Source organism: Mustela nigripes, unplaced genomic scaffold (genome assembly GCF_022355385.1).
Source record: "Mustela nigripes isolate SB6536 unplaced genomic scaffold, MUSNIG.SB6536 HiC_scaffold_148, whole genome shotgun sequence".
NCBI classification, from domain to species: Eukaryota; Metazoa; Chordata; class Mammalia; order Carnivora; family Mustelidae; genus Mustela; species Mustela nigripes.
This window is the reverse complement of record NW_026739562.1, coordinates 7804464-7830907: the sequence shown is the minus strand read 5'-3', so window position 1 is coordinate 7830907 and position 26444 is coordinate 7804464. Positions and strand designations below refer to the sequence as shown.

The following is a 26444-nucleotide window of genomic DNA, read 5'->3' as shown; positions in this document are numbered from 1 at the left end:
CCTCTAGAGAACTTGTGGGTGTGGTGCCCTGCGAGCTGGTTTGGTAGCAAGCATCTGTGCAGCACTGTCTCCTGCAGGTTTATGGAAGGATGGGGGAGGTGGAAGATGGCACCTGCTTAGCTCCTTTGTTTTTAGAGAAGTCCCCCAACATGCTACAACATCAGTATGAATGGATCTGTCTCCCATTTGACCCCAGTGTTGTGCAAATTGCCATTTTTATGTTGCCTGTTGGCTCAGGTTGCTCTCCCTTTAAGGGTGTTGACCCAGCTATCACTCACCTTCCTGGCTTGCTCAGTGCTGAGTCAGCTGACTTTTAAAGTTCCAGCCTCCAAGTCCCACTGGTTTAAAAAATGTACGGAATTCAGCCCCATTTTTTTTTTTTTAAGATTTTATTTATTTATTTGACAGAGAGAGAGAGATGACATGTAGGCAGAGAGGCAGGTAGAGAGAGAGGGGGAAGCAGGCTCCCCGCTGAGCAGAGAGCCCGATTTGGGGCTCAATCCCAGAACTGTGAGATCATGACCTGAGCCGAAGGCAGAGGCTTTAACCCACTGAGCCACCCAGGTGCCCCCAGCCCCATTTTTGAAGCCAAACATTATGGGGCTCAGTCTTACCCCAGTTGAGCTCCCTGGTGTGAAGGCACATTGCTCTGCCATCTCCATGCACACAGCTCTCTCCCATCTGCAGGCAGCCTCCATCCACCTTTCGGAATTTCCTAACCTTTCAGATCCTGCTTCTTCTGTATATTTAGTTATGGAGTTTGTCCTGCCAGTCTTCTGATTGCTCTCTGGTTTATTGACTTGGGTATGGTTGATACCTAGTTGTAAATGTAGGGACAGGGAGAGCTCTGGGTCCTTCTACTCTGCCATCTTCCCCCAGACCGTGAATCTTTTTTAGTTTATTCTATATGGATGTCAGTGAGCTTCTTGGATGTGTAGATTCCTGTCTTTAATCAAATTTGGGAAGTTTTGAGCAGTTATTCCTTCAAATATTATTTCTGCTTCTCTCTGTCTCTGCTCTCCCCATGGGAGTCCATAATGCATGTGTTGATAATGCCCCACAGGGCCCTTAGGCTCTGTTTATTTTTCTTCATGTTTTTCCTTTCTGTCCCTCAAACTGGATAGTTTCAGTTGTCCTGTCTTGAGTTCACTGATTCTTTCTTTTGCCTGAATCCTTCTAGTGAATTTTTCATTTAAGCTTTTATACTTTTCAGCTCCAGTGTTTCTGTTTGGTTCTTTTCAGTAATTTCTGTCTCTTTTATTGATCATCTGTTTTTGCTGGGAAATTGTTCCCTTGGTTTCTTTCAGTTCTTTGTCCATGATTTCTGTTAGTTCTTTGAGAATATTTAAGTCTTCCTCTAGAGAGTCCGAGAGTCTAGGTTTCCTTAAGGCCAGTTTCTCTTGATTTCTTTTTTTCCTCCAAATGGACCATACTTTCCTGTTTCTTTGTATGCCTTCCAATTTTTTGTTAAACTGTTCATCTTGAAATTCCAGTGGGATAATTCTGGAAATTAGATTCTCCTCCCACCACAGATTTTGCTGTTATTGATTGTTATTGATTGTTTAGTGCCTTTTCCAACTGTATTTCTTATCATGGATAGTCTCTAAATTCTCTGTTATGTTGTCTTCAGTCAACTCGTGACCTGACAGATTTCCTTAAACAACTGGAGCCAAAAAGACCAAATAATGATGATGATGAAAATAACAACAACAACAACAACAACTAAATTTAAAAAGAAACTTTCCTATCTTTACAGATTGGCTCTGAGCAGGAGTACTTACTTCTTCAATGCTAAGCCAGGCTGTCTCTAACTCTGCCTTAGCCTTCACCTCTTTCTTGGACAGAATTCAGAGATCAGCCAGAGGTATAAGCCTAGGGTTCTCTCATCTGAGCACACATCCAGCCCTGGGAATATGCAGTGCACTCTGGATTCCCCAGTATACGTGATACCCCTTCAAAGCCCTTACTATTAAGAGAATCTTCCTCCTCAGCCTCCTTCTTCCGAGGCCTTTGGGTCTGTCTGCCGTATACTCCATTCACCATCCCTTACCCCAGGTGATTAGGTAGCATGGCCTTAGATGCTTTCATCAGATGCCACCCCAAAAGGCACTTTTAGCCTAAGATGGGCAAAACAAAGGTCAGGCTTGCCAGTCCTCAGGGAACCCCCCCAAACAGGTCAAAGTGCACAACAAGCTTTGAGAACAAGTTCCATGTTGGATCCTATAGCACCAGCAAGCCACACTAGGAACACAGGGTGCTGTCCCCAAAGTCTCAGCCCCAAAGCTGTGCAATGGGGTTTGTATGTAGGTAAGGAAAAATGCTTTCTTAGGGAAATTTACCAGCCTCTTTCTTCACTGAGTGTCCCCCTGGTTACTATAAGGTTTTTATTAGATTCCAGAATTCTAAAAAGTTGATTCTGTTTTTGCCAGCTTAATGATTGCTCCAGTGGAAGAACTAATTCTTAGAGCTCCCTGTTCTGCCATTTCTGTCACTCCCCCAACCCTAAAGTTTTGCATTTGTTTTAAGCAGCTTAAAACAACAAGTATTTATTATCCCATTTAGCTTGTGAGGGTCAGGAATCCGCTTGCATCCTAGCTAGGTGCTTCTGGCTCAGCATCCCTCCCAAGTTTGCATTTAGACAAGTTGGCCAGGGCTCACCTCCTCTCAAGGCTCAGCTGGAACTGGATAATTCACTTCCAAACTCAGTTGTGTGGCTGTCAGCAGACTTCACTCTGGCTGCTGGCGGAGGAGGTACGATTCCTCACCACACAGACCTCTGCATAGTGCTGCTCACAGCATGGCCTGGTTTCCCCCAGAGCAACAGCTCCGTAAGAGAAAGAGATCTCCCCGGTGTTTTGATTGTTTTATTTATTTATTTTTGGGTGCTTTTTGTGATCTTTATCCAACCCTCAGATAATTGCACTCCTTTTGAGTGAGAGAGAAAATCTGAACCCTGGATAATTTCTTAGTGGAGAGGAATTGGTTTGTCCTTCCCCAGAGGCATTACCACTATGTGTGTTCCTCAGCCCTCAAGATGGAACCAAGAGACCCTAAGGAACCTCACATAGCCTCGGAGGAGCAGCAGACCCTTGCAGTTGACCTCTTATCCCCCCCTCCCTCAGACCCCTGCCCTTCCTCCCTCAGAAAGCCATGAAAATAAGCTTTCTGGACACCCAGGGCCTTAAAGATGACACTATAAACTGCTTCCCCATTGTGTTCCCTTGTAGTATGTTCAGTGGTTTGTTTTATGGAGGAAATGTGTCCTTTTAGGTTAAAAAATGTATGTGAGAGGTGAAGTGAGTGATTCTTGTAGAAGGGATGGTACTAGGCACAGAGGACTGCAAACCTGTGTAGAATAATGCCTGCTTTCAAGTAGTTTATCATATACAGGAGGAAATAGGACAGGAAAGTGATGAAAAATAGAATATCAGGCAGCATTTGTGCCTCAGTATTGATAAGGCAGATGCTGACATTCTCCGAAAGTAATAATATGAGAAGCAGAAGGAGAATACGGAAGTGGCTAGGAAAGAAAGTGAAAGATCTTTGTGATCGTATTTGTCTTTCAGATCTGGTTGCATATTTCACAACATAATGATTTTTGAAAACTTTTGATTGTCCTGCTTACAGGACCGAAGCTTCTTCCTCATGAGTGATCAGTTTCATTCTCGTTTATTTTGTTCCTTGCTGCCATACAGAAAGACAATTAGCATCCACATTTTTTTTTAATTTGAAAAAGTAAATTAGGTTCATGTTCGCAGTTTTATATCCACTGTTCTGATATAATTTCAGTATTTACAGAAGGGTTCATAAAATGAATAAGCCATTGAGTCATAATAAGAATAGTAATGCAAGCCCAGTCTACCAATTTGCTAGCTGCCATTTGTGCTTAAAAATGATAATGCTACTGATGTTCTTCTGTTTGAATGGATGCATCTGGAAGACAAGGTTGGGGATAATCAGAGGTCAGCCTCTTGCAAGATGACCTTTCCTTGGCAAGTGCATCTCTCCTCTAATGAATGATACAGGCAGGTGTTAAATATCCCAAGCGAGGGTAGTTCTGCATCTTCTCTTAGGTTATGATTGGAATTGGAAATAGGACAAAGTGTATGTAAGATTTTTTTTTTTTTTACATTCAGATCTTAAGCATGCTATGGACTGGAGTTTGACCCACATGTAATAAGAAAACTGGAAAACTGTTCCTATATCCTAATATACAGTGAAATCAGAGCAGCCTATACTAATTTTTATACATTGGAATTAAACTGTGGATTTTTCTTTTTGTCTAGATTTAGACTGTTGTAGTTATATCCACAACGAATCTACTCTGTCTTCATATCTACTCTAGTTATACAATTTAATTATTTCAACTGGGGCCGTACATCTTATTTTTCCCCTTCCAAAGTGTAATCCATATTACCTCCTTTATTAATATGTTTCCAATTTGAGAATATTCTTTTTTTTCTTTTGGCTACAGTGAAACTGTGTTTTCATTTTTTTGAATAAAAAATGAATTCTGAATTTTCATTTAATTTTCCTTCCCTAGACAATTAAATCCCACACAGAAACAGATGAGAAACAAACAGAGAGCCGTACCATCACTCCACCTGCTGCACCCAAACCAAAACGGGAGGAGAACCCTCAGGTAGGCTCAGCCCTCCAAAGGCATGGTTCAGTCATGAGACGTGACTTATTCTCAACGAACGAGGAGGGACACTTGCTGTCTGAGTCACTTGGTTTTCCATTTCTTGTACTTCCATACTATTCAGTAATGTATTGCCAAATCAATTTGGCCTAAGGCAGATTAAGAGTATGGTCTGGAGTGTCCATGAACTGGCATACAGGCATTTCATGCAACTTACAAACTTGAAATGTAAGATTAATGATAAATTTCCCTCATGATAATTATTTGTCTCCGCCAACATTTCTAAGAGGTCTATCCAGTTCACTCGGCTAAGGTCTATTTATGTTATTGATTATAGTTGTTATATGTGCATTTTTGTTTCTACCATTGTATTGCACCAGATTCCCAAGTCCCAAATGAATCAGTAGCCCAAAAGTTGTTCATTGAAGCATAAAAGTAGGGATGAAAATAGTAACATCTGTACTATAACTTAGGATAGAGTTACAAACTTACATAGCCAGCAGGACTGGTACAATACACAATGTAAATTTGTGTGTCCCCTTAGACAAGAGAATTTTTTAGTTTGGCTCATGGATAAGCAGCTCTGAAAGAAAAATGTGGACAGGTAATATGATGATAAAAATCTGATAGTTGGATTTTATTAGACCAGCAATCTATTTCCTTCTGTCCTCTGTGCATTCTTTTTAATGAAACCATGTCAAATAGTGGCATGAAGCCATCAAAACTTCATGTCTTTTTTTTTTTTTAAGAGATGATTTATTAAGTTAAGCCAGATCAGGTTTTTCTAAAACAAGTATAAATTATAATTCTGATATGAAATAGATTTGTTTTTTTAAATATATTTTTAAAGTTTTTATTATAATTCCAGTTGGTTAACATACACTGTTATATTAGTTTCATTTCTTTCTTTCTTTCTTTTTTTTTTTAAGATTTTATTTATTTATTTGACAGAAAGAGACACAGCAAGAGAGGGAACACAAGCAGGGGGAGTGGGAGAGGGAGAAGCAGGCTTCCCGCAGAGCAGGGAGCCTGAACTGGGGCTCAATTCTGGGATCATGACCTGAGCCAAAAGTAGACACTTAATGACTGACCCACCCAGGCACCCCTGAAATGGATTTATTTTTAATTTATCTGTAAAGAAGGGACCAAAACTTGAACTAGAAAGAAGTACTAGTGATGCAAATTGCTGAAGAACTTACGAAGTTATCCACAAAATTACCAAAGGAAAAGGATATCTTATATTGGTAGCCCAGTGTGGGCAAGCGAGCACCACTACCATGTAGAGTGGTAGATAATTCACCTTCGAATTGGACAGAATCACTGCCTAAAAGAGAATAAATTAGTTTTTGGTACACGTGTGATGCATACATGAGGCAGAAGTTCTTAACAACTTTTTATTCTCTTTATCACTGAAAATCTGTACCAGAGGAGAGATTTTTTTACTTTTTTCTTTTTTTTTTTTTTTTTTGGTGAGCTCAAAGTAGACTGGCAAAGATGAGTTGTTTGTGACTACCCAAGAGGAGTACTGCCACTTGATTAAAAGAAGGTGCATCTGGATGTCAAACCACACGCTGCTCTACAGAGAACAGCTGGTAGACAGCCTTCTTATCTTGATCAGGTTGTGAAGAATAGTGAAAAGCAGGAATGTAGTTCATTGGCAATCACCGAGTGTATGCCATTTCAACGTGCAATGTGGAAAATGGGCAGCAGGTCTAAAAGTGCTTTTCCTTACCGAAGTATGCTGGTGGTCAGGGGGATAGGCTCCCACCTAAGTTTTTGAAATAAGAAATAAAATAAAAACATTTCTTCAGAACTCTGAGCATACCAGTAAAGAACACTTCTGTTTTCTTAAGTGGCTTGTTCAGGGACTGTTTCTTCCTAAAATACTCAGTATCTTAAACAGCTTGAATCTCTCACTTCAGGCCAAAATACCGTGGTATTGAATGTTGAGGGTAAGCTGTCAGGATTTTTAAAGACCAAACGGTGATACAAACAATTCCACAGGACTATGTCCTAACAGTTGATGCTATTCTTTTTTGATAATAATCAGTGAGATAAGTTGGTGATCTGTTGTTTGGCATATTTAGCAGCCACGTGCAAATGAAAACATACTTTTCAGACCACATGTGACTGCTGAGCAAAATAGGAATCAGTTTGTTGCTCTCTCCAACTCTAAGCATCTAATGTTCCAGCTTTGGGATTCAGTTTTCTAATCAGTGGAACTTCTGATGGAGCCCTAAGTGGTCTCCAAAGAGGGATTCCTCCATAATTTTTGGGTCCATGTTTGATTTTAAAACCATAGTATTAAGCAGAACCATCAGCTGTTGTTCCTAAAACTCATTCAGCTTTGAGCTAGCATTGTCCCATCATTGGTAGTAAAAATGTAAGAAACCTGGCCTGCTATGACAAGTGAAGTACTTAGAACTTGGAGCTTGTTGTATGGGAGGCTCTTTGTTGTAACCTCTACATGTTTTCTGAGTATGAAATTCTCTTCCCTGTCAGAGGATTTTTCTGGAAAAACAACAAAAAAAAATTAGGGCACTCAAAGATGCTGATTTCTGTCATTGAGAAAGAAAGTAGAAGATGCAAGCCACAGTCCTTCTTTTGTGATCCCTTTGAGACCAGAAAGCCTCCACAGTGACTCTGGAAGGTGTCTGTTCTTTGGTCTTCTGAACCTGGCCTCCTTCCTTCACGTGACCAGCCCATTGGGCTGGCTTTGCCGAGGAGTCTAACTAGGAACATGCAGTTGGCTTTGTGAGAACCCAAACTGAAGTACATTCTTGTTTCTCTGGCACAGAAACTTGCCTTCATGGTGTCTCTAGGATTGGTAACACATGACCATCTAGAAGGTAAGAGAAGATATGGTGCTGCCTTGCTTGTGGCCCAGAGCTTTGTTCTTGGAAATGGTGTTGAATTTATTGTTAGAACGTAGAACACTGGAACACCAGTAGTGTATGATCAGCTAGTGTGGACTTTCTTTCCTTTGGAGTCAAACTTGCCTTTCCTCTAACTTCATCCCCTCCCGCCCCTGTTGGCATCCACACTGCTGTCCAAGGGAGACGGCCCAGCTGCCTGTATTAAACCGACTGCTGTTCCCTTTAGAGGAACTCTTTTTTCCCCTGACAGCACGAAGTATCAGATGCCCCTCTGACAAATCTTTGTGTTTTTCAATCACTCTGGGTTATCCAAATCTTAAGAAGTTACAAAGCTACACCTGTCCTAGTTATCTAACTCAAGAATGGTGAACTATGGTCAGTCTAGGTTTGTGGATAGAGTTCATCCACACCTATATTCCAGTGAACTAAAAGTAGGCAAGGACAGCTTGTTTGTTTATAAGTGTAATCTGCTGTTCAGCTCTGGGTCACAGAGAGCCACCCTGTGAGACAGCATGGTCTTGCTTTCTGAGAGGTGAGAATAGATGGTCCCACGCCTTTGTTCCCAGCAGTGTGCTTGCCTCTGCTCAGGCTGCGGTGACACAAGAGAGATGTGCCCCCGTTTCTCATTTGTCATGGGAAAACCAAAAGATAAACAATGAAGTTCAGTTTTTGAGGTTCTCTATACCTCCCTTCTAATTCAAACCTTTTGCTTTCCCAAGAAATCCAAAGCAAGAGGCAAGAGCGAAAAAGAAGAACGACGGCAAATCCAGTGTACAGCGGAGCCGTCTTTGAGCCGGAGGTATTCCTGGCCAGAACTTGGCCTTCCCCTCTCTGTTCTAGTTTTATTTATGATTTTTTCCATCTTCTCCCATCTGAAAAACCTGCTGAAGAACAGTACCCTGATTATACTTGGCCAGCTTTGTGAAATGATGGGTTTTTCTCGGGCCAATCATACTGTTTCATTTATATCATTCACTGCTTTCCCCTTCGTTTTTTTCCCTAAGTTGGAGGAAATACAAACCTACCTTAAAAATTTAACTCATCGTGGCTTAAACACAGCTGTCATCCGAAGCAGATGCAGACCTCTCTGGAATATTCTATTCTCTCAGAGCCAAGTAGATATACTAAAGCCCATTAGCCCTGAGACCTTGGGTGACTCGCACTCACTCGCTGGCGTGTTGGCAGGCGTGCTGTGCGCAGCCATAGCTTATACCGGTATTGGTAGGAACCATGCTATTCAGCTAGTTACCTTTCCTTCTTCAATCCTCAAAGCGTAAGAAGAGCGCAGTCACATACCTGAACAGTACAATGCATCCTGGGACCCGGAAGAGAGGTGAGTACCTTTTTGGAGCTCTCCCTCGCTGTTGCTTCTGCTTTCTGTGTCGTGTTTCTTCCCCCTCCTTCCTCCCCTTGTCCTAGAGCCTGACTCCTAAATCCCTGGAACATAGTTTTGTTGTTGTTGTTCTCTGAAAATGGGGGGAGAAGAGAGGGAAACTTCTCCTTAGAGTTCTGTATATTGAACCGCAAGCTGCCTTTCCTAGGATTCTGGCAAAGCTGACTCAAGGAAATGGCTTAATACAGCATTTCTGCCCCAGGCCCATCAGGCTGTCCATGAATAGCACAGTGAACAGAACATTGTGTGAAAGGAAGCATTTTAGCATCATTGAGCAGAGCAGAGCACTGCTGTTGCCAAGGTGTTCTTAGTAGTGTTGAAGTCGTCCTGCTGCCAGCAAGACCAGAGCATGACGCGGGTCTCTGTGAGCCGCAGGCTTTCCAGGAAGGAAAGACATAGCCACACTGAGGACTTAGAATCTGTGAGTTGAGGACATCTCCAGCTAAGGAAGAGTAGGTCATGGTCAAAACAGGCTCCCTGAAGTAGAAGTTCCTAAAGAGCCCCATCCCATATTTCAGGCCTGACGTGGCGCTGGCGCCCCTTCCTTGTGGGCAGGGCAGAGGCAGCAGCCTTCCATGCAGGTCTGAGTAGGTCTTAATAGCTCTGGGTTTGAGCTCATAAACAAGGTTCTGAAATTGTTCCTTGATGTCAGTAATACATCCCAAGGTCCCTTTCTCCACATGATAATGTGTCCCTGAATTACAGTTCCAAGCTGGAAAGGTTGCAGAGTGAGTGGAGTAGCATACTAATTTTTGCATAAGCACACACTGTCTCAGAGCTCTTGGAAGCCTAGGAGGTCATCCTGACCCTTTTCTTTTGTCTGCCTTAGGCAGGGCTACAACTGTACCATTACCACCTCCTCACCAGACCGGATCGCATACCCACCTGCAGCAACCCGTTCTAATGGTTCATTACCTACCTGTCCTCTAGGTGGCCGCAGATATTTCCATGAGAAATCCCAAGTCGTTCCTTCCTATTGATTCCTGGGACACAGTAACCAGTGTTGTGGGTTACTTTTTGTTGTTTTGTTTTTGGTAATTTTTAGTGACCTCTGACCCAGTTCTCAGAAAGGAGCCCCCCAGTCAGAAGCCACAGTTAATTGGTGTGCTGGTGGGGAGTATCTGCTAAGAGGACAGGGTTAAAGGAGCCAGAAAGACCTTGGCCTCACTTGCCAAGGTCAGAGGATGAAAGCCTGTATTCACAATGCCTAAATGTGCCTTCTGCGGGTAAACAAAGAGCATTCATCTTTCACTTCCCCTTTGGGCAGCCCTAAATTCCCTAGAAAAGACAAACTTGTATGTTCTGTTTGTACTGCAGACATTGTCAGTTTAACACAGATAGGTAAGATTTGTGTAATGTCTGACAGAATCATGACTCTTGTGCATAATCCTGATATAAATTATAACTGTTGGCAAAGTTGTGAGCCCCTGTACCTTTCATCAGTGTTCGTAGGCAATTGTGTGCCTCTCTAGCTTTTTTTTTTCCCGTTGCTGTGCTGAACATATACTTTTGATCACTCAAAGCTTAAAAGCTTTGATCCTGGTCCTTCTGACAAGGACCCTGGCTTAGGTGTATCATAAGCAGCAGTGGTTGAACAGTGTTGCCACACCTGTCAGGGTCCATTCATAGATCCTCTGTAGCCATGGGGCTTGATTCCCAGGGCTCTTCCTCCAGCCAGTCTTCTAGTGGCATTACTGATGGGCTGGGCCTTCTCTGAGATTTGCTGACAGGCCCCAGTCTTTAGATATGGAGTTTACCAGAGTGTTTGAGACGGAAGCGGGGAGACAGTTGTTGAGCAACTGCGGAGGGGGTCTGACTCCAGACATACTTAAAATCACTGTTAAGATCAGATCATCCTTTTAGCTCTCAGATTCCAGCTAGTCCCAGGACATATTTCTGTCTAGCTCGATCAGCAAGGGGTAAGAATAGTTAACTTGAATTTTGCCTCCTCAATGTGCCTTCCTCCATCCTCACAAGCAGTGAAATGACCAAAATATAGATAGGAGAGAAAAGGAAAAAGCAGAGATCCTAAATAAACCCATTTGTGGGAACAGGGACTCATTACTGATTGCAAGGATGATGGTTAACAGAGAAACTTTAGAGAACAGTATGTAGAAGTGGTGGAAAAACAAACTCCTGTTCCTAGCCGTGGCCCCTATGGAGCTTCGGCGTCTTATTCTCACCCTAGAAATCTCAAATCATAATAATCCAAGCGTGTCACCATGATCCACCCAAGGCCAGGCCCTGTGACATGACGCAGCCCTCCTGTCATTCTCTAAGGCTCTCTTATCCTCCTTTCTTTTGAGACTCATGCAGTTGTTTCTAATGCCATTTAAATCTTTGCTTCTCTTCCTCTCTTTGAGACTGTTGTATTAACCTTCTGTCTGCTACCTCACTTCCTTTTCCATGCTAGCCAATGAGGAACACTGGCCAAAGGTATGTAAGATCATTTTTCCCCCTTTCTTTCCCTCCCCCTTTTTCCCCTTTTGTTCCCTTCTCTTGGTATATAGGTCGTCCTCCAAAATACAATGCAGTGCTGGGGTTTGGAGCCCTTACCCCAACATCCCCCCCATCCAGTCATCCTGACTCCCCTGAAAATGAAAAGACAGAGACCACATTCACTTTCCCTGCACCTGTTCAGCCTGTGTCCCTGCCCAGCCCCACCTCCACAGACGTAAGTAACTTGGGAAAAGCACGCTCTCTTTCTGAGAGCTCAAACTGGGGAAACCGTTATCATGTGTTGTGTCCTTACCAGCTGCATCTCCTTGACTAACCCTGGAACAGCAGTAATCCCTACAGGACACTAGACCATGGAAGGCAACCTGTGCTGGGGCCCCAGGTCCCACATGTCCTTGAGAATCACCTACAACATCAGGAGGCTCAGTCAGAGTCCTTAAAATCTGCATTTGGTCTGCTGTGAATGAGCTCTCAGGAAGACGGATGGGGTGGGAAGTCAGCTCTTGCAGTTGAAAGGTGCCCAGGTTTCCATCGTCCGTGTTTTGGGGTGAGGGAAAGGAGCAAGGCACTCGATCGTGCAGCAGTCCTTGCTTCCTGCTTCAAGCAGAATTCCAGAGGTGGAAAACTTTTCTTTCAAGTCACTTTATTCAGCAGAGCCGACCAAACAGGTTTCTCTGGAAAGTGTCAGATACTTAGTAGCCTGCACGTGGAAACTGCAGGATTCAAAGCTAGTGCCCTCAGATTTTGTTTTTTTTGTTTGTTTTTATTTTACTTATTTTTAAGTTTTTAACTTTAATTCCAGTCTAGCTATCATACAGCACGGTTATTAGTTTCAGGTGTACAATACAGTGATGCAGCAGTTGCATGCGTTACTCAAGGCTCGCCACTTGTCAGGTGTGCTCTTGAGTCCCCTTCACCTGTCTCCCCATCCTCCCAACCCCGGCCCTCTGCTGCCCGGCAGTGTGTCCTCTCGCAAGCGCACTAAGATCTTAAATGAGCATTTACGTAGCCGTGAGTTTAGTCAGCAAATACTTCCCCAGCGCTACTCTGGAGGCTGGGGACGAAAGGGGAACAAAACCAGCTCCTTGCCCTCCGGGAGCTCCTGTTACAGGGCCAGAGGCAGGCGATAAGCAAATGAACACAGAAAAGGTAGTGGTAAGTCTGTCGAGAAAACAGGGACAGAATTAGGGGGAATGAAGAAGGAGGGCAGCAGGCTCCTCTGTTTTACGAGGGGAGGGAAGAGAGGGCCTCTCTGGTGGGAGGTGGACGGTGTGAGAGTGGGCCAGGGGGAGACCTTTCCGTGCAGAGGGAGCAGCAGTGCGGAAGCCGTGAGGTAGGCACCTACATGGTGTGGAAGAAAAGCTAGAAGGCCAGGACAGCAGGGCCGAGGGAGCAACGAGACAGTGGGAGATGACACTCCAGAGGTGGCAGGGCCCAGGGCGCAGGGCCTTGGGGCTTTTGCTTGGAGGGAAAGGTGGGGACCGCTGGAGGGCTTTGAGGAGAGGAGTGATGTAATTTTTCAACTTTTTATTTTGGAAAATTTCAGACCTACAGTGTAGTTGCAAGAAAATACAAAGACCAAATACATACGTTTCACCCAGATTCACTGATTGTTACCATTTTGCCATATGCTCCCCCCTACACACACGCACACACGCATGCTCTTTGGTAAACTAGTTAAGAAGTTGCAAACACCATGAATCTTTACCTAAAACCTTTCAGTGTATTTCTTCTTCCAAGAACAGAGGTGTTCTCTGATAGAGTCACAGTGCAGTTATCAAATTGAGGACACTTAATACTGAGTAGATATGATTCTGTAATATATATTCCGTATTCAGGTTTCTCCGGTGGTCTCAGTAATTGCCTTAGGCACACTTTGGGTTTTTTTGCTCCAGAATCCAGGTTAAGATCACTCTTGATAACTGTTGTCATGGTATTCTCTCTTCTTTCTCCTGACTCTAGAGCCGTTTCTCAGCCTTTCTTTGTCGTTCATGTCATTGACAGTCCTTAAAAGGAAGGCCAGTTGCTGCATAGCGTGTCCCTCCATTTGCTTGATCTCATTGTCTCCTCAGTAGACTCAGGGTTTGCATTTTTGTAGGAACATTGAGTGCGTGATGGTGAGTCCTTTCCATGACAGGTACCACGTGCCTCAGTCAGTCTGTCCTGTTGTCGGTGATGTTAGCTTTCGTCTTTTAACATAGATTGTGTCAAATTTCTCCACTTGTAAAGGTGCCTCATTTCTCTGGCAGAGATAGTTTTGAGCTGTGTAAATATCCAGTTCCCCAGCAAATTGTTACCCAGTGGTTTTAGCATCTTTTGGTGGTGCATTTACTATTTTTAAGGTGTTTACAGAATCAACTTGGATTTTAAAGGATTACTGTGTCTGAAATCTGCAGAAGAGACTGTGGAGAGGATAGGATGGGAGCAGGAAGACCAGTTAGGAGGCGGCAAGAGCTGAGGGTGACTTGGCCTGGTAGCGTGGTAGACCTAGGGCTGGAGGAGAGTGACCAGGTCTGCATATATTTTAAAGAGCCAGCAGGAGTAGATATGAGGTATGAGAAAAAGAGAATAGTCAAGGGTGAATCCAGAGTTTTCAGCCTAAGCAACTAGTAGGATAAAACTGTCCTTTCCTCAAGATGGCAAGAGGAGTGGGTTTGAGGAGGGAAACCGAGAGTTTCATTTTATCTATGTCCCATTTCTTTTGTGAATTACAGAGTTTGTCTTTAGGATCATCTTCAGGTAAAAGGTCCCTCAAACTGGAAGGTTGTCAGTGCTTACTAATGAACTACCCTTTTCCAAAGAACAAAAGAATACCATATCCACATTCTGAGTTTAAATTCTAGAAGCAGCAAAGGAAGTGTCCTCTTTGGAGGACCAGGTCATAGTGGGGTTCTGTTCTCTGGCAGCCTGCCTTCTTGGACATAACTGGTGACACAGACTCAGCTCTGCTCTTGAAATTCAGAATTTCATCCAGCCCGCCTGACTTTCGGCTTGAGTAATTGATGCAGGTTTTCTACCTGTCCGAAGTAATGAGGACCAGGACTCCTTATCAGAAACCTTGTTTGCTGGCACGAAAGATTGTCCCAACTTCTCTGCAGCTGAAGCATTGCTGGAAGAATTGGTGGCCTCTGACCTCTTGGTAGGGGTCTCCCACAGAGTGGGATACAAATGCGGGGGAACAGGTGATTCTGTGGTTCTGTGCGTGAGTCTCTTTCCAAAGTGTTGACCCCTGATGGGGATCTGTGGCTTTCTTTGAGAGACTGAACCCCAAGGATCTATTCAGATCAAATAACAAAATCTTCTGCCAGGTTTTGTCTTAAAATGCAAATACTGCACTTTTCAGAAATCTATAAGCAAAAGAAGGCTTTTCTAAAACCACTAAATACGTTAGAACTTTCTGAGTTAAACCTAGTGGAATGGATTTTTTTTTTTAAGATAATTGACTTCTACTTTTACAGTATCCCAACAGTAGCAGTGATTAAAATCAGCACACAGGACTCTGTATGTTTGCTGCTGGGTAGAACAAGCCCCAACAACATTAATTAAATAATCACAGCTGAGCAGCAAGCATTTCCTGGGGATCAATAACCGTCTAGAAGGACTTGGTAATGCAAAACCCAGCCAGACGCTAATCCTCAGCACATACCTTGTTGCACTCGCACTTTGTGAGAAGGGAAGATATGTTGACACAGTTATACAATTCTTTTCAGCGGATGATGAAGTTGCAGTTGATATAGCCAGGGTGTTTGCAAAAAACATACACACTCGGCTCCTATCAGAGAATCATGGGTCACCATCTTTCAGTTTAACATTTGGTTTATGGTAGCAAAGTAGTCACCAAAGCCGGAGCCTTTTGACCTGGAGCAGCACCTCCACGGGACTTCTCTGCTCTCTTGAAGCTAAGCTGAGAACCCATTCTGGGTAGATAACATCTGTACCTGGTCATTGTATTATTCATTTCTTTGGGTATTCTCCAGGTGTGGTCCCTGAGACTCTTTTCGGGGTCCATAAAAGCAAAACTATTTTCGTGCTAATAGTAAAATATTCTTTGCCATTTTCATTCTCTTTTTCTCAAGAGTAATCAGTAGAGTTTCCCAGATATTACCTGACCTGTAATGATGTCATAACTCTGAGGGTTTCATGGAATGTGCCCTTAGTGTGTTCTGGGGTCTGACGGTTTTTCAGTACACTGAACAGACAGAACTTTGCTCTTGAACATGGAAATAGGATAGGACGTCGTCTTCTCTTTAGAAACTTGAAGGAAATCATTTAGCCTTTATTCACATACTGTTTGGCCTCCAATTCTTGCAGTGCTCCTCTCAGGAGCAAAAGAAAGTGAGCAGAACTCTTGAGCCAACGGAATAAGATGTCCGGTTTTTTGTTTTGTTTTGTTTTGCTTTGCTTTGTTTTCCTTCATCACTGGTAATTTATCTTGAGTCCATCTGACAAGATCTCTGAAACCTTAAAATTTGTATAAACTTCATAAAGGTGCAGACTCACACAGGTTCAAGAAAGACTGTTTCTCTAGAGAAGAGAGCTGTTCAGCCTGATTTTAAGAACGAAAGAAGAAAGTTCAGTTAATCGAGGGATGAAACCTTCCCCTCTTTAGCTGCCTCAGAGCTGAACCTTAAGGCCGCACAGTCATGCAGTATTTTTGCTCGTATACTACTTTTTATTGCCCAGAGATGACATTTTCTTACTAAGAAAGACTAAAATTGATCCACACTCTGATTATCTTACAACTTTTTGCAGCCAGTTCTCTAGGCCTCAGTGAATTACAGAGAAAGTTTCCTCTTCTTTAGAGAGAAACTGTAGGTCTGGGAGGAGTTACTCCAGCAGTGGTGGCTGAGGGGTTAACAGCATAGGAAGGAAGACTCGAGTATTGCTGTCTGTGCAGAGTTTCTGTATCAGGCCTTCTGGCAGAACAGCCTAGAAATGTAAAACAACACACCGGAAGCGAAGACGGGGCTCCAGGACATGGCACTGCGTTGCCGGCCAGCGTCTGGCATGTCCCTTCAGTCTTCCTTCCTGTGTGCCTTTATCAGTCCTCTTCCCAGAACAGGCCGGGGATGAACCTGCTGTAAAATACCTTTTCCCTAAATACCTTTTTTTATTGTTGTTCCAGTGTTCTCCTTCTGTTCAAAAGGCTCTTTCTCTCTCTTAGAGTGGCAGCACTGTCAGTGCTAGGGGCTGGGAGACAGGCAGGGGACACTGGAGTTGCTCATCTTTTTCCATCTGGTGACGTATTTTATGGGGAGGAATAAAAAGCCACCCAGCATAGAATGGTCCGTTGAACAGCAAATGCCAAATAGTGGTTTTAAGAGAACATTGTCAGCTGTTGCTCTGGCTTTTAAATTCTTCATGTTAGAAAGCTCATGTGGGTTTGGTGAGTGCTGTGGGGTGTGTGGACCTGGCGATTCACGGACCTGTACCCCTGGGGATAAAAATATATGTTTATAAAAAATAAAAAATTTTAAAATAAAATAAAATTTAAAAATCAAAAAAACCCCAAAAAACAAAAAGAAAGCTCATGTGAGTTTAATTTGTTCCTGACTTAATCTTTTACTATTTGTATGTGCACTGTATTTTTTCTCCCTGAGCAAGCAAAGAATTTAGTAAAATTTCATTTTTTTAAAAAAATTCCATTTCTTATCTGTCTTCTTTTCCCAATCCTGAACTCCCCTAAAAATGATGGGTAACGAGAATTGTTTGTATCATATTGTGGAACACTTTGATGAATGGATTTCAATGGTTCAAACTTCATGATTTGTGGGTTGGACTCTTCCAAAACATAAGTGCTATAAAGTGAATTAGGGCCTAGGTGATGACATGGCTTTTCTGTAAACTCTAGTTTAAGGACACTGCCCCTGCCCAGGGTCAGCTGTGTGGAGCAAGTGAGGGCTGTGCCTCTGGTATTTCCTACTTTCCTCGAATACTTTTGTAACATGTTGGAGGGGGCACAGCTGGTTTTCCTGAAATATACATGTCCAGAATGTGCATGTCAGCATTCACATTTCACCTTTTTTGTCCTTTTCTTACCTTTCCTCTCCATTTCCTAGGGTGATATCCATGAGGATTTTTGCAGCGTTTGCAGAAAAAGTGGCCAGTTGCTCATGTGTGACACGTGTTCCCGTGTGTATCATCTGGACTGCTTAGACCCTCCTCTGAAAACGATTCCCAAGGGCATGTGGATCTGTCCCAGATGTCAGGACCAGGTACTTGGGGTGGGACAGACAGAGTGATGGGCTCAGGGGGACACATGCGGTCGGGAGCACCTCCTTTGCCCTCAGATCCGGGGGCATGGCGAGTCTCTTCCCTCTCCTGATAGTTCCCCTAGCCGCCCCTGGTCTGTTCCTGGCACCGCACTCAGCCACACAGTTTTCATCCTCTCAAGCTTCTCTGTCCTATTACTGAGGTGGTGAGTCTGTGTATAGGTGGAAAGACTCTAACTGCTTCCCTTTGTTTAAAATGACTTATCTTCGGGACGCCTGGGTGGCTCAGTTGGTTAAAATTACTTATCTTCTCATGACCTTGCTCTTTCAAAGCCATAAGACTTTCTGCCTCTTTCTCTAAGAATGGTCCAAACCCAGTAGGTAGTTTTAAGACTCTTCTTTTGGACATAAAAACCCTCAAAGGAAAGTGCCCAATTGACTGTTTAATTCAAATAAACAACAGTTTCCCTTTAAACCTGTGTTGTCACTGGGATCAGAGAACTAACTATAAAGTGGCCATCTTGCTATTTCATGGACTTGGAAGGCAAACATTAACTGCCCTAGCCTCTTCCCTTCTTCTCTGTTTAGTTTCTGGTTTCTTTTTCTCAGCTATCCACGTACCTTTATGTTTTTATGATAAGCTCTCTCAGCATTTTTTTGAAGTAGGCGAAGTATAAATAATAAATAGTCCGAGAAGCTTAGCAAGCTTTGGGATGCTGCTCAGTTCTTTGGAATCCTGTTTGAGAGAATTCTGGTTTTACTCTTTTGTTTTTTTATTTTTTTAAGATTTTATTTATTTTACACAGAGAGAGCAAGTGAGAGAGAGACAGAGAGCAAGCACAAGCAGGGGGAATGGCTGGCAGGGGAGAAGCAGGCTCCCTGCTGAGCAAGGAGCCCGACATGAGACTTGATCCCAAGACCCAGGGATCATGACCTGAGCCAAAGGCAGCGGCTTAACTGACTGAGCCCCCAGGCACCCCAGTTTTCCCCTTTTAATCCTAGTCTTCATCCTGCTGTCTTCGAGAGGTAGTAGAGACCATTCTCTCTGTGTTCTCTCCTGATGCTGCTCTATGACCGTCTGATAATTTTCTACACAAGGTCTAGATTATGCTTTAGTATTTGGAACTAATTTTTAATTTTCTTGGTCAGGCTATCTTTGAGGGTCATGAAAAACTAAAATTGAGACATGCCGATCAAGGATAAAACTACCAGTGGTTGCTGCTGTCCTGCAGGCCTGTGGCTTGTCTGCCGGTGGTTCTGGCTGTCAGAGCGGTTGGGCCTTATATGTGACATAGATGAGAAGCTGGGAATGCCCAGCCAGGTCCCAGCCTCGTCCCAAGCTGGGGCTCAAGTGGCTTGGCTTTTCCTGTCATTGAACCTTATCCTGTCAGGAGTATCTGGAACTTCATAGTCTAGAAACCATAGACCAGGGTTTTGCAACCCTGCCACCGTAAGTCCTTCCTGGATTGTGTCTGCCAATAGCTACAGAGAGCGTTGCTTGTCACTACACAGGGGATGTGTGTTTATACCACCTTTCAAGGTAAAATTCTAACCCTCGTTTCAGATGCTGAAGAAGGAAGAAGCAATTCCATGGCCTGGAACTTTAGCAATTGTTCATTCCTATATCGCCTACAAAGCAGGTAAAGAATCATCCTCATCCCCTTTTGTGTAAGCCTCCCCTTGCTTAAAAAAAAAAAGTATTAGAAGTTCGCATTTGTTTTGCTTTCAAAAGGAAATTTAAAGTTAAAAATGAATAGCTTTTCTTGAACAAAATGAAAAGATTGTGTAGTATTTTCTTGGGGTGGAAGTCCTACTTAGAGCCAGGCCCACGCCACCGCCAGTCCCCTTAGTGTACCTGGCCGACACAGAATATGGGAAGCTCTGTGGGCATGATCTGCACGCCAGCTGGAGCGCAGGAGAACTTTGGGCAAAATACCTTCTTTGGCCAGCATTCTGAACAAAGTGGCCTTTTCAAAGAATTTATTGTTAAAAACAGTTTCTTTCTTTTTTTTTTTTTTCTAGCAAAAGAAGAAGAGAAACAGAAATTACTTAAATGGAGTTCAGACTTAAAACAAGAACGAGAACAGCTAGAGCAGAAGGTGAAACAGCTCAGCAGTTCTATAAGTGTAAGTAGAGCTCGTGCCTTCAGCTATGGCTACATACCAGGGCCCTTGCACGGCCAATCGTCCGTGTGGCTCCCAGGGCGGGTTCAGGTCCGTCAGCTTACTAACACAGGAGACTTTGGGTGGACGCAGAGTTCGCCTCTGGTTACAGTCTGGCCCTTAGGACAGGTGGCCAGTTGGTATATGGTGCCTTCGCCAAGCTCTGGAACCTCTCACTGCCTTTGGTCTGAGAGAGGATTTTCAGTCTCCAGGCTGAAGAGATGCCGTAGCAGCTACAGCAGGATGGCCATACCCCTGTGTGTTCCTCGGTGGGTTTGGGAGGAGTGTGAAGCCTCTCCCTATGCCAGGGAGACACAGATCAGGCCCCGCAGAGAAGCTTTCTCATCGTCCTAGTTAGTGGTCTGTCTGCATGGCCTCTCGTTCCCGTGCTTTCTTCCACACCCTGCTGATGGAGTCTCCAGGTTTTCCTGACCAGCCTGAGGAAGAGAGGCTCCTGGAGACAAGTATTGGAAGTAAATACTGTCCAGCCTGGCCTGTCCAGGTGGAGATCAGATTGTATTTGCAGCAGAGATTCTGAGGCCCCTTCCAGAGCAAGTTTTACTTCTTGTTGAATAGGTGCCCCTCCCCTTGTTAGAGCCGGGTGGCCTTAGCCCTCGTGGACAGCAGGTGGGACCCTGGACTTGGTGGTAGTTGGGCTGTCCCACTCGGCTGCCTTCTCCTCATCACCGTACTCCCCATGGCATGCGGGTTTTGCATCTCTTCCTGCCTAGAACAGAAGCCAGCAGCTGTGGGAGACCTTGAGCAAAAGGGCAAAAGACTCCGAATCCATGACTGAGCAGAAGGGTTTCTGTTGGCTGTAGTGTTTGATTCTCCCAAATATCACTGTGCTGCCCCAGGCGTGCCTCTAAATTCTTGCCGACCAAGTGATCCTCAGTAGCCCTCCAATGGGACCCAGATACCACTGGCTCATTTTCTCTTCTCGAAAGCTCGGCCCAGTCCTGAGCACGTTAGCACCCACTTGCACGGCAGGAGCATAGCAAAACCTGTCCCAGCAGCCTCAGCACAGCTCTGGGAATGTTTTTAAATTGCTTTTCTTTTGTAGCATTAGAGTGGTAATTCACATTTGGTTTTAAGTCCTAGTGTCAAGCAGGGTTGGCTTTTATTTATTTATTTTTTTAATATTTTATTTATTTATTAGACAGAGATCACAAGTAGGCAGAGAAGCAGGCAGAGAGAGAGGAGGAAGCAGGCTCCCTGCTGAGCAGAGAGCCCGATGCGGAGCTGGATCCCAGGACCCTGGGGTCATGACCTGAGCCGAAGGCAGAGGCTTTAACCCACTGAGCCACCCAGGTGCCCCAGGGTTGGCTTTTAAAGCACGCATTTACACTCTCCCTCCTGCCTGTTGGGCCTCCTCCTTCTGTTGGGCAGTAGCGCTGCCTCCAGTGCAGAGCAGAGCAAGGTCTAGGGGCTGCACACCAGCCAGCAGGGTTCTTTTCCCTGGAGAGGGCCGCCAGGCCTGTCAGAAAAGCCACGGAGGCTCAGTGCCACCGCCCTTCTCCTTTGCTGCAGAAATGCATGGAAATGAAGAACACCATCTTGGCCCGGCAGAAGGAGATGCACAGCTCCCTGGAGAAGGTAAAGCAGCTGATCCGCCTCATCCACGGCATCGACCTCTCCAAACCTGTAGACTCTGAGGCCACTGTGGGGGCCATCTCCAACGGCCCGGACTGCACCCCCCCTGCCAACGCCGCCACCTCCACGCCGGCCCACTCCCCCTCCTCCCAGAGCTGCACAGCGAACTGTACCCAGGGGGACGAGACTAAATAACAGAGCCCCGCGAGGAGAAGCCACGGGATCCCGGCAGCCAGGAGAGCAAAAACACTGAAGACTCTAGAAAAGCAAAGCCGGATTTCTTCTGGAAAGTACAGAATTCTTTTGGTTCTTTGGTTCCAGAGAGAGAGAAGATGCTTGTGCCAGGTGGCACCAGAGTTTGCCAATTGATCCTTCTTATTCTGTGTGTACATGCAAAGATTGGACCATGTTACATGAAATAGTGCCAGCTGGAGGTCCTTTGCCAGCACCATGCCAAGTGAAATAATATATTTACTCTCTCTATTATACACCAGTGTGTGCCTGCAGCAGCCTCCACAGCCACCATGGGTTTGTTTTTGTTTTGTCGGGTGGGGAGCAGGGACGGGCGGAGGGAGGAGAGCAGGTTTCAGATCCTTATTCGCCGAGCCGTTTGTTTAGGTAGAGAAGACAAGTCCAAAGAGTGTGTGGGCTTTCCTGTTTCTAAACTTTCACTACTATAAAACCAAAAAAAGGAAATCGAGATTTAACCAACCCCAGTGCCCAGAGGAGGGATGGGAGGGAATGGGGGGGAGCCGGGGTGGGAAAAGTCTATCAAATAAGCAGTATTTCCTATTGTCTGGGGTGGGGCCCAGTGCACGGAGAGGGGGACACCGAGGGCAGCCACGGGGTCCTTCTCCCGCACACCCCGCCTCCCGCCCTGGGTGCCCCCGCCACTCCCCGCGCTCCTTCCCCGCTTTGGCAAATTGGCGTGCGTCCCCGTGAATGGTCCGGTTACCTTCCCTCTCCGAGAACAGGCAAGAGGCCGCCCCAGCGGGCCATTGCCCGGGGCAGGGAAGAAGGGTGTGTGTGTCCAGGAAGGAAAAAAAAGGTGGATCAGTGATTTTTACTTGAAAACAAGCTCCATCCCTTTTCTATATTTATAAGATTCTGAGCGAAGCAGCACGCGACCCAGGTGTGTGTGAACTGAATGGAGATGTTTCTTTTCTCTCTTTTTTTTTTTTTTTTAATTTTTGTTTTGTTCTGTTTTGTTTTTCTTTAAGAAAAAAAGTTTTATTTTGTTGTTTATTTTACTTTTTTGGTAACAAAAACTAAAATAAGGAATAGAAAAGCTGTTTTTCAGGCTGACAGTCAATTAAGGGTAGTCGAGGCCGTGCATGGTAGGGTAGGAGTCATAGTGTCAGTGAGGTCCAGTGAGTCCGTGTGAGTCCTTGTGTCATCGTCCGGGCACTGTTTTTTATGCAAGGGCAAAAATCTTTGTATCTGGGGAAAACAACAACAACAACTTTTTTTTAAATTAAAAAGGAAAATAAAAGATATTGAGGTCTTCCTAGTGTTACTTAAATTAAGATCAAGGTAAGAAACATTGTAAAAAAAAAATTACAAAAGTGCTATTTGTTTCCTAAAAACAGTGATTTCTATTAAAAAGGTGTCAGAACTGGAGAAAATGCTGTGTAGTTATAATTTTTTAGCACAGAACCTGCTGATCATGATGACATTTTGCTGTGTTTGGTGTCTCAAGACTGGTGGACTAGTGTCCATGATTTCTGTCCTCTGGACGACTGCAGCCCTGATGGGCGCAGCCGAGCCCTCCCACCACTCTCCTCTCCTCGGAAAGGACTGTCCTCTCTTCTTGGCGCAGGGATCTGGGCTTCTGTTCTTGAAGCCCACGTGGAGTGTGGATGGTATCAGGGCCCTACCCTACCCATTGTCTCCTCGGATTTTGCTAGAGCAAAAGGCTGGTGCCTAAATAAGATCCCTTCCTTTGGTGCTGCTCTCCGTCTTTCAGCCACCAGCATTGTGAGTGCCTGGGGGACAGCTTTGAAGGACATGGCCAGTGACACTCATTGGTGCCCATGCGCCCTGGCCTTGGTGGGAGGGTGCAAGGGGCAGGCTGGCTGCATCAGCCCTTGGTGCTGAGAAAGGATGAAGGAGTGAGATGTCTTGAGGGTACACGGTGTCTCTGAGACAAAGAGCCCCGCGGGGTGGCCTTTGTGTCTGTCTTGCCTTTGAAGAGGTCTGACTCTGTAGCCGCTTTCTCTGCCTGCTGGCTCCAGGTACCTGAGATAGAGTTTACTGCCCTTTGCCCATCCACAAGCTTCCTGGGCGACCTTTGGCTGGAATCGCTGTGCTTGCCTTGGCGTGGCCCTTCTCCTTCTTGAAAAAACCAGGGTTCTGAAAGGCTCGGACCATTTCTCTCATCTTGCCTCGTGGGAAGTAAATTTTGTCAGGTGTGTGCCGTCATCGGAGAACTTGGCCTGTTGTGTGCCTGGCCCACAGAAGGGAGGCAGGCGCTCCTCACCCCAGCTCTCCTGGGACAGCTCTCCCAAGCCCACCCCATACTGCATAATGGCCAGAGTCTAGAAGGGGCAGAAAAGGTCCCGTTAGTTTCTCCTTTGCCCGGTAAGTCCCAGAGATCCCCATTAGAAACCTGAAAGCAAACCCAAGAGAAAGAGACACTTCTTAGGTCAAATATGCCTCATCTCTACTGGCCATTTCACCTTCCCAGGAATGTTAGGGGATTAAGAGTGGCTGCACAGCCTCAGAGTCAGGCCCTGGCTGTGAGGTTGCCTGAGGGGAACAGCAGCTCCCCTTTTCTCCTGCAGAAACCAAGGTGCTACGTCTAGTCAGGGGGCTTTGGAGATGCCTGGACTGGTCGGAGGCATAGTTGGCAGAGGTTCAGAGCCCAGCAGCAGGCTGTATGCCCGGTCTTCCGCTCTCCCACTAGACTTGTCTGGGCCCAGGGACTGGGAGTTGCCATATGATACCTGTCTTTTCTTGAAAGAAGTTAGGAAGCGATCATTACTAGAAGCCTTTGCTCAGAGAGGAGCTGCCTGAGAATTCTTGGGGTGTCGGCGGAGACGGGGGCAGGGTGGGTAGAGCTAGGCATTGACCGGTATCTAGCCTGCTGCTTTGAGAACTCACACTCTGGCCTTGCCTGAGGTTGGGATATGGATTGTTCCTAAAGTGCGGATGCAAGCTGTTCTGTGAGCCAACTAGCATGGAGTACGAAATGCAACCCTGCCTCCAGGCCCCCACATTCTGGCCTCAAATTCCCAAACTCTACTTACTGCCAAGAAAAGGCCCTGGTCACCCTGTCTCCTTTTCCTCTACTGTCCTGCCAGGAGAAGACCGTCTCTCTGTGCCCTAGACCTTGGGTGCTTGTGAGTCCCTGAGACACACATTCAGGACCGCCTCACCTGGGCTGTCTCCACCGCTCTCCTCTGCTGCTCTTCCGCCATGCCCGGGCCCAGCTGCTCACAGGCACATCTCAGACCAGCTGGCGTGGCAGTCACTTCAGAGGCCGGGGAGTGGCTGATCTGGGACGAGGAGCTGGCTGCCCCCGGGCCCTTGATCAGAAGGCCAGTTGCACAGGCACCGCACCCTGGAGCCGGTGAGCTCATGTTACTGTCATCTTCCCGCCTCTCGCGTTCTTGCCAATGCCGCCCGCAGGTCCTTCTTCTCTCCCGGAGCCTGCTGGGTCTTGTCTCATCGCCGCTGAGCTCATCCAGAGTTGTGCTTTCTCCCTTCCTGATCAGGCCCCTTGGAGCAACCAGGCTCGGGGCAGCCCCCGCGTGTGGGGCTGCACCCCGGCCACCTCCAGCCTGCAGCATCTGAGTGCCGTTTCCCCGCGGGGCCTGCCTGTCCCGGCTTCTTCCTGGCTCAGGCGCGAACCGGCACAACGGCTGCCCCCACGCTTCTCTCCGTGAGGGGGACCGTCTCCCGCTCACTGAGTCTGCATGTACCGTTGGCCCTCCAGCCATCTCTGAGACTTCCTCTTGGGGCCAGCTAGAGCCCCTCTGGGCTCTTGCTCCCCAGTCGCAGGACGCGCTCTAAGCGGTTTCCTCCCTTCACTCCCTTTTAGGGTGTGGTCTTTCTTATTTATCCAAAGGGCTTAATTTAGGAGACTTTTACCCCAGGGGTAAAAGGCTCTTCTGGGTAGTAGGGCGGATGGTGGCCCAGGTATTCTCCAGGCCCAGGGTTCTCCAGGTTCCATGGCTTCTATTGGATAGGGGCAACTTTGCTCAGTGTAAAGGACTGTGGGCCTCACCCCCACCCCTCGGCTGGGCACCTCTGGTGGGAAACAGGAGACCCATTCGCACCCTGGCTTACAGCCGTCCTCCGTGTCCGCTCCTCTCCAAGGGAGGGGGTGGCCCCCCGGGAAGACAGCCCTGGCCCTCCGGCATTAGTGAAGGGGAGGCCACAAGGTCGCCCCCTCCAGAGAGCCAGGGTCGAACTGAAAAATCGCCCTCGCAGAGGAAGGGCAGGGCTCACAAATTCCGCTTTGCTCCCAGCTCCCACGGGGCCCTTCCTCCCTGAGGACTCCCCCCCCCCACCCCCCACCGCAGCCTTTGGCCTCTGCGCCTCTGTGTCGTTTTTTGGGTCCTCAGCCCAGGGTAAGCTGCAGTCAGGCAGGACAGGACGGGCAGCGAGAGGTCAGCGAGCTCCGAGCAGAAAAGAGCCAGCCAGCCCCCAATCCTGTCTCTTGTCCACGCCCTTTGTAATTTCAGTCTTGGTAGAACTTGTATTTGGAGTTTTGTGCTTCAAAGTTTTTGTTTTTGTTTGTTTCATTTTTGTTTTGAGGGGGTGGGGGGGATCCAGAGCAGCTGATCAATTTGTATTTATTTATTTTAACATTTTACTAAATAAAGCCAAATAAAGTCTCTCAGCCTCATGGTATTGGGTTTGGGGCAGGGGAGGGTGGGCAAGACGCACTTGGGTCCCCCGGCCCTCCTGCCACTCTAGGGAGACTCAGCCCCTTCCTGGCTGACCCACACCCTCATGCCCCAAACCAGATGGAACATGAAAAAGAGAACTTTAATTACAAAAAAAGGAATGTACAGATGAAGGTGGGGGAACCAGCCCCAAACAGCTGGGGCACCAGGAGAGTAGACCCCAGCCGCAGCAGCAAGGGGAGGCCCCCAGGACCCA

General features: G+C 46.0%; 1 protein-coding gene across 15 annotated transcripts in view; it reads left to right on the top strand.

Annotated features, from left to right (window-relative positions):
- Positions 1-26181, top strand: part of LOC132008453 (PHD finger protein 21A) — a 192697-nt gene extending 166516 nt beyond the window's left edge. For 11 of the 15 annotated variants that reach the window (XM_059387095.1, XM_059387092.1, XM_059387093.1 and 8 more), the window contains 9 exons: positions 4544-4642; positions 7440-7491; positions 8238-8317; positions 8791-8851; positions 11422-11585; positions 17428-17583; positions 19145-19220; positions 19603-19706; positions 21273-26181. In XM_059387095.1, coding sequence (XP_059243078.1) covers positions 4544-4642; positions 7440-7491; positions 8238-8317; positions 8791-8851; positions 11422-11585; positions 17428-17583; positions 19145-19220; positions 19603-19706; positions 21273-21530 — 1050 coding nt within the window. In that variant the 3' untranslated portion in view covers positions 21531-26181. Of the gene's footprint in view, positions 1-4543; positions 4643-7439; positions 7492-8237; positions 8318-8790; positions 8852-11324; positions 11348-11421; positions 11586-17427; positions 17584-19144; positions 19221-19602; positions 19707-21272 lie in introns of all 15 variants that reach the window. The other 4 variants (XM_059387098.1, XM_059387099.1, XM_059387097.1 and 1 more) reach the window with 1 other exon arrangement.
- Positions 26182-26444: the final 263 nt, after the last annotated feature.